General features: G+C 33.6%; 1 protein-coding gene across 5 annotated transcripts in view; it reads right to left on the bottom strand.

Annotated features, from left to right (window-relative positions):
* Window positions 1-1,198: 1,198 nt before the first annotated feature.
* Window positions 1,199-17,305, bottom strand: part of LOC114338965 (GTP-binding protein 1) — a 71,794-nt gene continuing 55,687 nt past the window's right edge. For all 5 annotated transcript variants that reach the window (XM_050644158.1, XM_050644163.1, XM_050644159.1 and 2 more), the window contains exons 9-12: window positions 11,857-11,992; window positions 9,842-9,987; window positions 8,151-8,306; window positions 1,199-1,550 (exon numbers count right to left, since the gene is read on the bottom strand). In XM_050644158.1, coding sequence (XP_050500115.1) covers window positions 1,323-1,550; window positions 8,151-8,306; window positions 9,842-9,987; window positions 11,857-11,992 — 666 coding nt within the window. In that variant the 3' untranslated portion in view covers window positions 1,199-1,322. The remainder of the gene's footprint in view (window positions 1,551-8,150; window positions 8,307-9,841; window positions 9,988-11,856; window positions 11,993-17,305) is intronic.

The raw sequence follows: 17,305 nt of genomic DNA, 5'->3' as shown, positions 1-17,305 counted from the left end.
GGTTGGAAGAACTTCGAGTAAGTCTTGAGTTTGAAGTTCTAAGATTCTACGATGTGGATTTAAGTAAGGAACTCCAACTTCACATATTTTGTGATGCTAGCGAAGAAGCGTTTGCACCCGTTGCTTACGTACGAGGTCATGCGAGAGGGAGCTTAAGAGTCTCAGTCATCGCAGGAAAAGGAAAAGTAGCATGGCCAAGGATTTCGACATTACCAACTGCTGATAACAGTCAACTTGAGAAACGGGCCATAATCAACTTCATTCATGAGAGGGAGCCGTTATGTAAAATGCCTGTTCCGGATGTCACAAAGATTTAAAATTTAAATATTTATTAAAATTTCATTTATTTGTTTATTTGTCATTCATTTGGTTGTTATTTGTGATTTATTTTAATTGGTTCTTAATTACTTTAAGATTAGTTAATCTTAGAGAGGGAGAATGTTTCAGTATGTTTAAACCATTTGTTTGGACTAATAACAATTAGAAAATTAGTTACTTAATTCAGATGTCAAGTTAGGTAGTTTTTCAGTCGCTATCTAATTTATAAACAAAGTTAGTATTTTAAGTCTCTCCTATTAAGCTATTTATATAGAAATTGATAATTGTCAGCGTCAGTAGAAAAAGTATTTAAACGTTGGAAAATTTGTAAAAAGAACGAAATTCGATTGCATTTCTGTTATTCAGTTGCAGCTAACCTAATTTGATTGGTTTTTACTTCGAAACCTGGCAAATTAAGGAGTAGAACAAGGTAAAGAAGTTATTCTAGAGTAAAAGTTATCTTGTTCGGAACAACCAGTAAAAGAAACAAAGATATGGGACGCAATACCGATTTGGACCAACCGAAAGATCCAGGTGACTTTTATACATTGGTTCTTCCGAGCCGAAGAACATAATGAAAAATTCTAATACAACAAAAGGAAAATTCAAATCAGAACTCAAGCAAAAAGAACTTTATAGTAATAGAAGAAAAAAATCAAACATTTGGCTTGAAGCGTGAATGCTAAAGTTACAATAATAAGAAATTCCTGATAAACTCACAAAAACATAAATAGGATAATAATTGGAAAACAAACAATAGTGTGCAATAATTCGCCAATTATCATAACAAATTTAAAAATAAGAGAAACAACCAAGGTTCCATCACCACCAATGCCGTAAACGCAAAAAACTTTGCCAACGAAAAAGATGACGAGCAATGAACACTTCAAAAGAACTTTATTTTCCGTAACATTCAAATATAAAATTTAATTTATTAGTAAACAAAATAAAAATGATATACACATCTCGGTATAGTGAAAGTAGAAGAAGCCACAAAAGTAAATCTATTGCACTTTTGTTGTCGTGTTTCTATTTGCTACTGCTAATGGAGTGAGGTTTGTGACGTCCGGTAGATTTTTGATTCCTGCGGTCGAGACAGGATTATTGTTATTGGACTTCCCTCGCCCACCTCGTCGACTACGACCTTTCTTTACACCACTCTTCTGTGTTGTCCCCTCTCGTTTCTCTATCGTTTCTTCTAGTCCGTTGTCAGCCATTTCCTGATCTACTACCTAGAAAATATATACTACCAATTAAAAAATATTTTGTTTACCTTTTAAATTAATTACATTAAATCAACATTTTAGAGCTATTTTAGAGTAGCTCTAAAATACATAGATGCCTTAAATATGTAGGCGTGGATCCCGCGTACCAAAAAAAGTTGATTAATAGCAAGCTGAAAATTTGTTAATAGCTTAACGGTGTCTAGTCGGACAAACTTTGATGTACGGGAACACTGGAACAGGGGAAATTTTAATTGTGGAACAGTTTAAAAATTTGGAACGTCAGATTACGAAAACGCCCCATGTATTTTGTCGGGCAGAACTTCCAATTGAATCGCTTATTGTATAAAGGGAATAAGTCCACCTCAGTACGAATTTAAACTAAGATATAAATTTTGTTAAACTGAAGTCGACGGATCAATGAGTCATGAGGGAAATTTGTAATCTCACCATATGCGAGATATCGCAGAATAAAATTTTTATTGAGAGTATAAAGGGAACTAGTCCAGTGCTGGTTACCTTTATATAATAATTCTTGTGGTGCCAACATCATGTTCTTGTTTCTGTTGTTTATTTTATTACTTCGGTTAGTTGTAACACGTGTGTTTGTATTAGTAGTTATGCTGATAAACATTAATATTTTTTTTAAACAATATTCATTAGCATGATGTCTGATATCTCTCTGATGCAAGTAGTGAAAGTATTAAATTGAGAAGACAAGGGAAACGGAAAAGGGGCGAGCGAAACCCTGAAAAATATAAGAATAATGTACGAATTAAAGCTCGTTTACTTGTACTTGAAAAAAGGTATGTTAGTCAAAAAGGAGTTATAAAACCTGATCGACAAACAGGACAGGACTGCAGGTGTGTACTTGTACAAGGTTTACGACTATGTACAGGGTGGCGCCTTTTCGATATAAAGATGAAGGTTATGTACCTTATGTACCTATGTAAGTCCCGAAGAAGATAAAAATTTTTTTGAGCAATTTAAGGACTGGCTGAGGTCCAATGAAGAACATGATAGTGATTTTTTTTTCAGTAATAAATTTTAAGATTTACTTTAGGTCTTGTTTTTTTTTATACATAAAGGTTTTTTATACATAAATTAATAATTATTACTTGTAGAGCATCAGCATTATTTCGCCTTTTATTCGTTTATTTTATAAAGGAAACAAGTCCCAGCCCTTAAAACCGTCCTATTGGCCTTAATAATTTTCAAAGCCAAATTTGCTGTATCACATGTCACTCTACCAGTTTATTTCTACATTTCATATGTAGAACAGAATTTGATAGGTCTTCAAGTTTCTAAACTAATTAGTTTTTTTGAGTTTTCTCAAAACTAGGTATTGTGGACTTATACCCTTTATACAATAAGCGCTTCAATTGATTTGTTACCGTTTCATTAAACTTTCATGTAAAAATCAGACTGCTTTTTATTATCACCAATATAATTCCTGTCATTTGACATGTTCTTCTTTTTGAACTCATTTAAATGCCCAGTTAGTGATAAATACCAGCCTGATTTTTGCATGAGAGTTTTATGAAATGGTAATAAATCAATTGGAAGTTCTGTCCGACAAAATACATGGAACGCTTTCGTAATCTGACGTTCCAAATTTTTGACCTGTTACACAATTAAAATTTCCCCTGTTCCAGTGTTCTCATACATCAAAGTTAGTCCGACTAAACACCGTTAAGCTATTAACAAATTTCACCTTGCTATTAATCAACTTTTTTTTGTACGCGGGATCCAGGTCTAATACATAAAATTATTAATGTAATGATTTTCTACGAAGAAAGTTTGAGGATATATTATTATAAAGTATATTTCACGAATTTGTGACTTTTTGGATTATCGCTACAAACTCGACAGCCAATGGTTCACTCTATTGTACAGCATAAGAAGTACGGAAGTAAATTGGTCCAGTAATGAAAATATCAAATAAGTAATTTCTTTATAATCTTTTTTTACAGTATTAATAAGAAGTTATTCACAGTAAATCCTTTTGATACAATTCATGTGCACGGCGCATAAAATGTTTGTTTGCCTAACAGTTTTAGCTTTTTTGCTCAACATTAAAGATCATTCCAGTGACCTCTGAGAGCTTAACATAAGCGTAGATATTTATTGAATCCCTCATAGCCTGTACTTGGGATTTTGACCATTCGGAGAAACTGATACCTTACCTTAGTGATACTCCCAAACCGGTTACAAATTAATGGTACCCTATTAAGTTTGTCATGGTAGTACTTGTGACTTGTGATCGGAAAGATTTTGTGTATTGACAGCGAAAATGTCGAAACGTGTTTTAGATCTAAATCAAGGAATATGTAATTTGCACGCTTATTTGACCACTGAAAAATCCAATGGGGGCCCTTTTAGACGGAGAGGCAGCGCTGAAAAATCTCTTTGAAAAAAATTTGTTCACAGTTGATTACTGTGATTGTGTAGAGAAACATACTGCGGTCGGTCAAGCGAAACGTAGAACAGGGGTTACTGAGAGGGTATCAAAGTTGCTTTCCTACGAAGGTAATTAAATCCATTTACTAAGGCTGAAAATCAGTACACACATTCTAAATTGAATATAAATAAAAGTTATTATAGTCGGTCAGCTGTATGACGGGACAGAGCCGGTCGGTCGGCCCCAATGAATGTACAGGGTTATTCACTATATTTTGACCCCCTTGTAAACTGCTTTATTAACAGAATTAGAAAGAAATGTAAATTACAAAAGTTATTCGATTTGTTAATGATTTTTTGACATATATATTGTACTAGTGACGTCATCCATCTGGGCGTGATAACGTAATCGACTATTTTTTTTTAAATGAGAATAGGGGTCGTGTGCTAGCTCATTTGAAAAGTTATTCAATTTTCTATACAGTAATATGAACATTAAGATCATGATTTATACAGGGTGTCCAAAAATTTTTTTTGGATTATTAATTAAACAATTAACTTAATTAAAAAAATTTTTGGACACCCTGTATAATTAATCATGTTAATGTTTAAATTACTGAATAGGGAATTGAATAACCTTTCAAATGAACTAGCACTCGACCCCTATTCCCATTTAAAAAAAATAGTCGATTACGTCATCACGCCCAAATGGATGACGTCACTAGTACGATATATATGTCAAAAAATCATAATTTAAAAATCGAATAACTTTTGTATTTTAAATTTTTTTCTAATTCTGTAAATAAAGCAGTTTTCAACGGGGTGAAAATATAGTGAATAACCCTGTACATTCATTGGGGCCGACCGACCGGCTCTGTCCCGTCATACAGCTGACCGATTATAATAACTTTTATTTATATTTAATTTAGAATGTGTGTACTGATTTTCAGCCTTAGTAAATGGATTTAATTACCTTCGTAGGAAAGCAACTTTGATACCCTCTCAGTAACCCCTGTTCTACGTTTCGCTTGACCGACCGCAGTATGTTTCTCTACACAATCACAGTAATCGACTGTGAAAAATCTAGCTTTAGTAAATTCAAAGAGATTTTTCAGCGCTGCCTCTTGGACTATTTGCGACCAGTTCAATCTGCACATAAACGTGTGTGTGATTAATTGTATATTAATGAGACAAAACTCAAGTTAGTTTTGGGAAGCTGAAAAGTATAAATAGTGAAGTAGAGGTCGCACAATACAAACCTAGACCACAGCCTAAAAATAAAGATTTTCCTGAGGGTTGTAAGTTTGAAATTCGAGAGTTTATATGTAACATGCGTGAAATGAAAGAACATGTTTCTGTATTACATGTAAATAAAATACATTCGAAATTTTCAGGGTAAGTATCTGGAGAGTTTTTATACCGATTGGGCTTAGGTTCAAAATGGAAGAAATTATAATAATTTTCAAAAAGACCACGCTTCATTTTGTTTATTTAAACGAAACGTGGAATTTTGGTAAAGGAGGATTAAAACGGATTTGTCAGGACGAGAGTATAAAATCCATAAAGCACACCGATACTCAGGAAAAGAGACATATTATATTGCTTATATCATAATGAAAAACCAGAAATATTTATAGTAGACGAGATTATACATAGTTTAGGACATTATGTGTTAAGACTGTCTCCTTGCCATTGTGAATTCAATCCCACTGAACATAATTGGGAAATATGCAAAACTTAGTATGATAACTATATCGGTTAGAATAAGAGTGATGTGGCAGTTTTGGAAATATGACAAGAAGCACTGAATAATGCTACTCCTGCATTTTTGTCAAAAAAGTGTGCGGAAATGTGAAAAGTTAATAGACAAATGTTGGATGCGTAAAAATCGCATCAAATCAATTAACCCAGTCATCATTTAAAATCCAGATGAAGATACTGAAGACAGTGATTACGAGTATGGATCTAATTCTTGATTACACTGTAAGGTAATATGTTTTCATTTTATCATTAAGAAAAATTGGGAGTGTTATTGATATTTTATCAGTAAATATTCAGCCGTGTGATGGATGACCGAAGCTATCTTTAACGTAAAGTTATCCTGTAGTTAAGTTATAATCCTCGAATTGGTGTGATGTATCATATTTATCTTAACTACTTGCGTTATTTCTTGACAGTTCTTGAGTTATCTGATATATCAACTGTCACTTTATAACGCGACGTTAAACCTCAAGTTATGAGATAACTCTGTAGTTATGTCAGGTTAGGTTCATCTTTTGACTTGTTTTTAGACAGAATCAAGTGAATTTAGAAGCTAATAATTTAATAATTAAGAATAGAAGGGTAATACAATTTTAAAAATTATACAAAAATCAAATCGAGAGATATGTTGCCAGATGTATATTGTTGCCAGATGATATTTTATAAATCCCCCGCTTAGAAACTGAAATTCCCTCAAATTAAAATTCAATCGAAGCTCAAATACTCCAAATTTAAATTTTTGCCGCATTTTAATAAATTAGTAGTCAAATTAAGAGAACAGTATTAAACCAAAATTATACTGCTTATCAACGAGGGCCCTGGAAATAATTCATAGTTCCTATCGTCTTCTATTACATGGGAGTAAAATATACAGTTCTATGTACATTCGCAAATTTAATTTACCATGACCCCTTAAAACCCTCCATAATTTTTCGCCCCCAAAAAAATCCCACTACAATTATTTCTGCTTAGAAAAATTTCCCTAGACGCTTTCAAATTACCCCAAAATTCTGGGAAAATACAACAATCTGGCAACCCTGTTTCTATCTACCGTTTGAAACACCACCGAACCCTAACAGCTGTTTGCTGTTCGGTCATCGGCAGTGGCCGACGATGGGCAAGGTTCATAGATATGGATGCAATAATCTATTAACCTTGGACGATGGGTATTTACTTTTACGGTCATCTACCCATCCTGTAGCATGTTCCGATCGCTCTCTCGCACTCACTCCAACTTGTACTATTTCTGCATAAGGTTCTCTTTGTTACTTCCGACTTTGTTCCTCAAATGTTATTTCTAATATAACGTTGAAGAAATAACTATCTCATAACTGTGAAGAATACATCACACCGAATTTTAGCTAAATAGTTATGGGCATCGTTATACCTGATAGTAATCTTAAATTTAACTCAAACGTTAAAGATAACTTCGGTCATCCATCACACGGCTGACTACTATCCACTTATAAATCACAACAGAACATAATTTAAAACATGTATCGAAGATAAAAAAGTTGTTTTTTGGCCCCTAAAGACGATTCTAAATTCAAATTAAAGCAGTTAGCCCAAAACGCTTCGTGACGTCATATGATTATATGTTTATATTTTGCACCAACAAAGTAAAGAAAGTTGTATATAATTTTAAATTAGACATAATAAACGTCAGTAGAAAATACAGTTATGTGACGTCCAAGTGTTTTTGATCGTTTGAACTATTCATAGAAAACTTGTACTTTTACAAAATGGTTTTTATTTCCATAGTAAACCTTCTTTTCTTTCCTTCAAAAACTGTATCAAACTCCAATCTCAACAAAATGGTATATATTATTACAATGACATACGATAAATATCATTAGAATATAAATATTTTTCCCTTATTCGGCGACGATGAGCTGGCCAAGTACCCAAGTAGGTGGAGGCCAATAAATTAAAGAAGGAGAAGAAGAATATATCTAAATATAACCTTAAACATAACTATATAATAAAACTATGTGACGTCACGGGTCGTTTGAACTATTTTATTTTACAGAAGAGTTTAAATTTGTATTTCTAAGTTATTATGAGTTTTTGAAGCGTGAAATTTTGGAAATCTCAATTTTAAACAAAACTGAACATTATTATGTAATAAAAAAATGTGCAAGTTCCCTATAGAATTGGTAATTTTTTTCAATGTTTGAATGAATGTAAAATGCATTGTCGGTTAAAACCGTATTTTTGCTTGTCTTCGGCAGTGCTTCAAATATTAGGAGAATGTGCTATACATTTTTCTCAACACAGCGGACCGTTTAAGTCAAAGCGTTTAACACGAATCCAAAATAGTCGCAAGTTCGTGATATATACTATATAAATTGAAATTGAAAAATTTTAACGTTTATTTAAAACAATACAAAATTTTTGTCAATTTAAAAACTAATATATAACTCTAATAAAAATCTACATAGGCATTACTTCTTTTATATTTTCGTTCTTTCCGTGTGTCTTCTCGCTTCTCTGTTGTCCGCTTCCGTATCTCTGTTGCTTCGACTGCTTCGCCCGGTTTCCTTGATGCGTCGGTGTAGAATGGGACAAAATTCGTATTACGTTACCCACTGCTTTCGTTCGTCCCTGTAAAACAATGACTTAACTAGTTTTAAATAGTTTTTGAAATTTGAATAATACAGGGTGTCCCCGAAAATAGTGAGTTCCTTAAAGGTATAGGTAGAAGGTACCATGTAGAGCAAAAAAGTCTTATAACATTTTTTTCTAAATTCAACCGTTTGGCCAAAAAACCAAAATACAAATGGTGTGCAAATTGAAATCTGACAACTATGTATACAAAAATCTAAACATAGACAATCACAATTCAAAAATAGTTGCAACATTAGCCTTTAATATTTACATTAAACCCTTCCTAAATCTTCCTATGTCTTCATCCTAAACAAAAAAACTGTTATTTTCAAAAATGGGGTGGCATAATTATTTTGCAGGTGTAACTGTCTGACATACATTTTTATGGTGTCAATAACCTAGCTAGATCACTAACAGATCTTGTACAGTGATGCCAAATTTTTAAATTTTATGAAAATAAACGCTTATATGGCGAACAATGTAATTTTTTTTGGAAACTTTAGAAAAAAGTGTTATAGGACTTTTTTGTTCTACATTGTGTATTATATCCATACCTTAAAGGAACGCACTATTTTCGGGGACACTCTGTATATTCGAATTTAGTATTCAAAAAGATAGAAAATAAATAAGTCAGATAACTTTATCGAGTCTAACTAAAGTATTCGTTTCATTTCGAATTCGTTTATAATGGTTGTATGCCTGTTGTGGAAACAGGAACACTGGCACACCTTCTCAAAGCAGGGCAGAGATGCGCAGAGGGCAGAGAAAGAAAAGAGATGAGAACTAATAAAAAAGAAACACATTCAAAAGGAATCATAGGCAGACTACTTTTGATCCCTACTTGCTATAGGCGACGATAATGAACCACCAACATCAGAAGTGACGACAAACGAAAAAATAACATTGAGGAGGAGTAGGAAGACGTGAAGGAAGCATTAAGGAAATTATCAAAATAGAATAATCATTTTGTATTTTGACAACGACACCCGACTTGGGCGTCGAAACGTTAATAAAATCATTTTTTGTTAAAATTGTGGCTTATTTCCCATTGAAAATAGTTGATTATAATAGAACCAAACAGAATACCACAAGAATGGAGATCCAGCATCCTAATAACTCTCTTAAAGAGGGGAGACAACTCGGATCCGGAGAATTACACAAGAACTAATTGGTTAAACACAACACAACGTAAAATTAACAACCAAAGTGATATCAAATAAACTGAATGAAATTATAACACGCAGAAGAACAACAAGATTTTAAGCGGGAAGATCATGCACCGACGATATATTTATAGTGAGTCAAATGCAAGAGACATTAGAATACGAGTATTCGTTGATCTCAAGAAGGCATTTGACAGGGTAAAATGGAAGTGGACGACAGGACGTCGTCCACTTTTTGTACGCAAGAGATGTACCTAGAGATATTAATATTACAAGATTAAAAATAGAAACTGTGTAATCTTTTCAAACCAATGCTGTGACAAAACGAAAAAGAGAAAAATCTGTGAGACCGAGCTCGGTATAACTTACCTCTCTGAATACCATTCGTTGTCCTGGTGTAACATATTCCGGATGTTTAATAAATCTGAAGTGGATTAATGCTTTGTCTCCCGTCCTAAGACAATCCTTGGACATGCTAATTATACTAGCAGTTTGTCTTATACTTCCGCAGTGGACTAAAAATAACAAAATACATATAGAAACCAAACCATTTTAACAATTCTGTGCGTTAGAATTGAAAGGGCGGAAGTCACTTTCAGTTTGTTTTGCAGTAGATCAAAATTAGTGCTATTAATTTGTACACCATAATTTTAAATGCCTGTAAAATCATCAAATGATGTTGCAGCTTTATGATTTTAAAGAAAGTGCAGTTAATCATCTTCGGAACATGAAGAATTGTCTTCGTTAACGGCAACTTTATTTTTTTTGTTTTTAAAGATTTATAGTAGGAATAGTAAATAGAAGGTACCCATTCTAGCAATTCCATTAGATGTTTATATTTTGAACTATCAATTGGAATTGATTTTTCATTATTTATTTGGTCCAATGTCTTTGGTAGGAGACCATCGAGAGAACTTCTCATTTTCCTTTTAAAATTGACAGATTTAAAATTTTCCTGGGAAAATATTGTTTTATAAAACATAATGCCAGGGTGGTTTCTTTCAACTTTCAAGTGCACAATTTTAAAGCATAGAAAGGGTTCATTGTCTGTGATCCGTTTCCGATTCACAAACGGACTTGTCGATTCTTTGCCCATTTTTTCAAAGTTAAAAAGTCACTTGTTTTTAGCGCATAAACAATAAGCGGTTTTAAAGAACTGCAGGTCCTTATAAACTGAGCCCATTCATGAGGTACAGAAATACTCATAGTATCTACGCAGTCTTTTCTTCTTCCTCTCAATAAGTACATGTATATTGTGTCTGCTTCGTTGTGTGTATGCCCCTTGAGTAAATATTTATGATGAATTCTAACTACTGAGGTATTATGGACATATACATACAAAATGAAAAAAAATCGGTTTTGGCCAGAGCAGTTATCTGACCAAAATTTTACCTCTTCTGTTGTAGAAGGTAAATTTTTTAACCACATTATTACAGCGGAAGCTATCTCGTTGCCACCCCTTTTTGCAATAGACTCGTCCCTTATGAAGCATGAACCTTCCGCAGTACTATCATTATAGACGGTAAGATTAAATGTCCATAACTGCTTTAAATAAAACGATTTTCATTAGTTAACATAGGTGTGGGGAGGCATTTTTGCAAATCCATCATTGCTACGACTTCTTTTAAATTCTGTTTGCATCTTATCTTATCCTGCCTTTTTAACTTGTATCTGTTTTCTGCGTCATTCAAGTGATCTGCTTTTTTCTTTAAAAGATCTTCAACTTCATTAGTATCTGCCTCTGTCAAACTGTCACAGGTGTCACATGTATCAATGTTAGGGGGCTTGAAATGAAGATTGAACTTGGTAGAAAAAATTTCCGGTACATACTTTTCTTTACAAGTTCTTTTGCATACTCCTCATTAATCCACCCTAAATATAATCTGTACGTTATTGTTACGTTTACCTAGTTCTGACAGTCGGTTGTCAATAGAGATTGGACTACCGTCTTTTTAAGAATCAGTGTGCGATGCAAAAAAGACCGGTGTACCACATAAGGCTTTTTGAAACAAATTTCATAGTGGACATCCGACTTGCAATTTTAATAATATTACCTGCACAACCACCTATTAAGCACCATTCAAAAGATAATACCTTTGAGTGTATTATTGGCTGCATACCTCCATTTACTGTGAAAATGGACTTCTGCCCTTTCAATTCTAACGAACAGAATTATAATTATATTATAATAAGAATAAGAAGAAGATTTTTAAGAAAGACTTACACCACTTGATAATAATTATTTTTATTATTAGTACACCATTTTCATAATTATACCCCAACATTTTTTGCTCGAAAGCTTCACTTTGGCAAACTTTCCATAGGCAGTAAACTTGGAACTCTCAAAAAATTATTTTGAGTAGAAAATTTTATTTATAACTTACCCATCGCTTGATATCTCGAACTTATAGTTGTTGGGTGGTGTAAAACTAAAATTTCTCCTTCAAATTCCCAACAGGCTTGAGGGTTTAACACTGGAGATACCATAACCATACCTTTCCTGATTTGTGATCTTTTGATCTAAAAAGTCAAAGAAGAAATATTAAAATATTTTAATAGAGACTAAACCACCTATCGGAATTAGAACCGGAAGTCGACATGTGATGTCATCGTTTAACTTTTCCTCGATTGATATACGATTTCACTAATTTTGAGTCAGTTTTGTCAAGTTTCGGGTCATAACTTTTAACCGGAAATTACATCAGAACCGGAACTAAATATTCATATCACATGTACTATTCCTTCGATATAATGTGGCAGTTCCGGTTACAACTTTTTATCCGGAAATAAATATTTGTTTCGTCTTGCTAAGGCGCGTCGAATAATATATCGCTTGTACTATTTCGGCGACTTTAAAACAGTACTTCCGGTTGAAACTCTGGAACAAGAAATCCGATGTCAAATTGCTCAACTGTAATATCATCTTTAAGAAGCTCTCATTCATGACACCACATTTGTCGCTCTATATCGTCACCTGAATGTAAGAACTAGGTAACTTGAATTTCAATGTTTCGAGATAATCTCCAAAAACCATTTATTCATTTCTCTTCAGCGAAATATCTTGAACCATGACACTTTACTTATTATACATCAGTTTAATTTAGTGTAGGAAACAGAGTTGAACCTCGCAAAATGGACACAAATCCGTTTTATTTTTTTTTTCTAGTATATCAAGGGGTGCTTATTATGAGACTAACTTTTTCTTAAAAAATTTCGTCCCGGAACCACCCTTTTCATCCCTTTAAAGGGGGTAATTTGTGGTTTTTGCGAAACGTAGCCCTCCCTGTAAGTTTTGAAAAAAATTTACTTGCTAGTAAAATGAAGAGGACTGTATTTCCTACTATTTATTTCCCGACAGCATATGTCTATCACCCACCGTTTAGCGAGGGTGGCGCCCCAAAGTTGACAAATTTTAAAAAAAGATGTTTTAAAAAAAATATTTTTCCCTAACTGTAATGAAAATTAAGAAGAAACCCTGCGGCAGTTAATCACAAATAATGGCTGATATATTGGTATAGGTTTTATTTAAGGGCAATTGCAAATTTTTTAATTACAGGGTGTTACATTTTAAAACACCCTTTTTATACCATCTGAACCGCCTATGCTAAAGTAAAAAAACTTTCAGCGATTATCCATGTACTGGTTTTATTTACAAATTTGTATAATGCACCCCCATTTTTTTTCCGGAACCAACCAAAAAAGGAGAATTAATAAAGAAAGGGATTTTCTTGGAATCCTTTACACACCATGCCCTTAACTAAAATGCTTCATATACCATTTTGTGCACGTTCTTATTACCCATGCATGGACACCAAAAGCTCTTTCTTGATATAACCCCTGTAGCAAAAAAAAATAAAGGGGGGGTTAAAAAAAATTGTTTTTGCTTTTTGACCCATATGGACATATGCTCCATCAATAGGGTTTTTCATAAATGTACAGGGTGTCCAGAAACTCTACCGACAAACGAAGACAGGAGATTCCTCAGGTAAATTTAAGATAATTTAACCCAATTCACTTAGTCCGAAAATTCTTCTTAAGGGAGCTAGAGCTCTTTGAAGATGGCGTCTTGTAATTAGTTTTTCTTAAATACCTCCAGAACGCTTCTATTTAGAGAAACAAAAATTGGTACGCGTATTTATCTTCAAGATATAAATCTAATCCATACATTGCAAATTTCTAGTACCGATCATAGGCGTCCGTTTTGGGTAGGGCAACGGTTATTTTATCGCATAACTTTTTTATCTTTAACTTTTATGCATTTCTGACACTGGATTATTAAATTGTGAAGTATTCTAGTACTAAAAGGTACTCTTGTTTTAAATCGGTAGGACACACCGTTTTCTAGAAAAATCGATTTGAAAATTTTTCACTTTCTGAATTAAAAAAAAAAATAAAAAAAAACTGTTTAGAAAGACGAAAACTGGTACATTTATTTATATTCCAGAGATAAATCGATTTCATTAATTGCGAATTTCTAGTACTGGTCATAGGCGTCCGTTTTGGGTAGGTCAACAGTTATTTTATAGCATAATGTTTTTGTCTTGAATTTTCGAGCATTTTTGACACTAGATTATTAAATTATGAGGTATTCGAGTACTAAAAGTTACTCTTAATTTATGTTGGTAAAATACTTCGTTTTTTGTTGAAAAGTTCTTTCAATTTTTTTTCAAATTCCAAAAACGAAAAACTTTCAAATCGATTTTTCTAGAAAACGGTGCATCCTACCGACTTAAAGCAAGAGTACCTTTTAGTACTAGAATACCTCACAATTTAATAATCCGGTGTCAAAAATGCATAAAAGTTAAGGACAAAAAAGTTATACGATAAAATACCAGTTGCTCTACCCAAAACGGACGCCTATGACCGGTACTAGAAATTTGCAATCGATGGAATCGATTCATCTCTGAAAAGTAAATAAGCATACCAATTTTCGTTTTTCTAAATAGAAGCCTTCTGGAGGTATTTAAGAAAAACTAATTTCATGACGCCATCTTCAAAGAGCTCTAGCTCCCTTCAGAAGCATTTTCGAACTAGGTGAATTGGGTTAAATTGTCTTAAAATTATCTGAGGAATCTCCTGTCTTCGTTTGACGGTAGAGTTTCTGGACACCCTGTATATGATTATTGCAACATCCCTGCGGAAACTATCCCTATCCTTGAAAATAAACTGCAGAAACTACCCCTATTTCTTGGAGAGCATGTTTTTACGATTTTCTCATTACCTATGCATTTTTTTAAAACAAAACTTATACAGAATTAAAGACCACTATTTTTTCTACAAATAAGGTCCTATGCATTTTTTTCGTGTAAGCAACCGTTACGGCACAGTGGCGCCGTAAATCTAAGAAATGCTTTGGCGGGCTCCAGTTTTTGTTTTTTTTTTTCGTCACCTATTCATTTTATTGATAACATACTTATGGAAAATAAAAGAACACACTGTCTGCTACACATTATGACCTATGCATATTTTATTTTCTTTGCACCCTAAAGCCACAGTGGTGGCCCAAAATCAATTTTTGATTATTTTCTTTATTAATTCTCCTTTTTTGGGGTGGTTCCGGGGAAAACATGGGGGTGCATTATACAAATTTGTAAATAACACCAGTATATGGATAATCACTGAAAGTTTTTTTTACTCTAGCATAGGCGGTTCAGATGGGGGTTTTTAAAAAGGGGTTTTTTAAAATGTAACAGCCAGTATTTAAAAAATTTGCAATTGCCCTTAAATGACGCCTATACCAAAAAATCAGTCACTTATTTGTGAATAATTGCCGCAGGGTTTCTTCTTAATTTTCATTACAGTTTCATTATTCATTACAGTAATTTTTAAAAACATCTTTTTTAAAAATTTGTCAACATTGGGACGCCACCCCGCTAAACGGTGGGTGATAAGACATATGCTGTCAGGAAATAAATAGTAGGAAATATTAGTCCTCTTCATTTTACTATTAAGTAAATTTTTTGCAAAACGTACAGGAAGTGTTGGGTTTCGCAAAAACCACAAATTACCCACTTTAAAGGGATGAAAAGGGGGTTCCGGGACGAAATTTTTTAAGAAAAAGTTAGTTTCATAATAAGCACCCCTTGATATACCAGAAAAAAAAAATAAAACCGGACTTGTGTCCATTTTCCGAGGTTCAACCTCTGTTTCCTACACTAATTGACTCTTACCTATTGTATTAAGGTACCTACTTTTTGCACTGAACGCTACATGGTATTTGAAATAATATTGTATAGATATCTCAAAATATAAAAATTTTGAAATGCCTAGTTCTTACATTCAGGTGACGATATGTTCTAAAGAGCACTTCTATTTTTTGGGCATCTTTCCTATGGCTATTTTTTTCCTATGGCTATTTTTGCTAGCTAATAATATAATCCTAGATAAAAGATGCCATGTAGAAATAAATACAGTGAAAATTTTTTAAAAAATGTACAACTTTTTGGACACAAATTAAGGTTTTTACTATTAGTCTTTAATTCGTAAAACACAGTATCCAAAGTAGCTTATAATCTAGAAACAGTTATAAGAGTCAGTGTCGTAGCAAGTAAAAGAATGTAACAAAATTTAGATGGTGTCAGTTATATAAATTCAAAGGTGTTAAGAACCACTTGGGCGTCAATTATAACAAATGAGAATAAATGAGATTGCAAAATATTCGACGGAAACAAAGCGACTCAATGTATCAAGACATTGAATAAGACGTAAATCGAATAAACAAATTTAATGAAATTACTGTGAAGTCTAAGCGCTTGTTCACAATGGACGTAAAACATAATTTACGCGTAATGTATCCGTAATTCATAAAGTTGAACATGTAGGAATTAAATGTAAGTATTCACAATGGGTAAACGTAAAATTTATGGTTATGGTTGTCTTACGTGTAAACGTAAGGATAAAAGTTTAAGGTTACTAATCTAAGATTAAGGTTACTAATCTAAGAACTTTTTTCAGGCGCAGGCTGATACATCTATTTTACATCGCGCAATATGCGCAGTAGATGACACAACACCGCTTAAACTGAGGGAACAAGAAATGCGCATAAACTACCAATCTAATGAAGAAAAAATACGCACCTGGATGGGTAAGCCTCTGCATGGGCGACATCTCACTGGGATTAGCCAAGAACATGTTGCCAATTCAGCGTCGAACTATTGGTTGACGTCAGGAAAGATGTTTCCCGAGACGGAAGTTTTCATACTTGCCATTCAGGATCGGGTGATTCCAACTAGAAATTACCTGAAGTATATTGTCAAAGATCCTCAAGTCCAAAACGACAAATGCCGATATGGATGCCAAGCCCAAGAATCCATCCAACATCTTACCGGGGGCTGCCAGGCGTTTGCCGGAACTGAGTATAAAGAACGCCATGACTCAGTAGGAAAGATTTTTCACCAGGAACTAGCTAGAAAACTTGGACTTCTCCAGACTGACCATTTCCCTTATTATCAATACGTCCCTGATAGAATGCTTGAAAACGACAACTACAAGCTATACTGGGATCGGAATGTGCTCACAGACCAACGAGCGGCACATAATAGACCGGATCTCATACTAGTTAATAAACTTACTAGGCAAACAACATTAATAGATGTGGCGATACCTAACAACAATAATCTGATTGGTAAGCACAACGAAAAAATCGGCAAGTATAGAGATCTCGAAATACAAATAAGGAGACAATGGAGAATGGAAAATACCCAGACAATACCTATTGTTATTTCTACTACCGGAGTCATTCCGAAGAACCTCATAGAAAACATCAAAAAGCTGGGTCTAAATGAACATCTTTACAAGACCATGCAGAAAGCTGTACTACTCACAACGGCCAGA

Source organism: Diabrotica virgifera, chromosome 2 (assembly GCF_917563875.1).
Source record: "Diabrotica virgifera virgifera chromosome 2, PGI_DIABVI_V3a".
Classification (NCBI taxonomy): domain Eukaryota; kingdom Metazoa; phylum Arthropoda; class Insecta; order Coleoptera; family Chrysomelidae; genus Diabrotica; species Diabrotica virgifera.
Note: the sequence above shows the minus strand (reverse complement) of the source record. Positions and strands in the feature narration are given on the sequence as shown.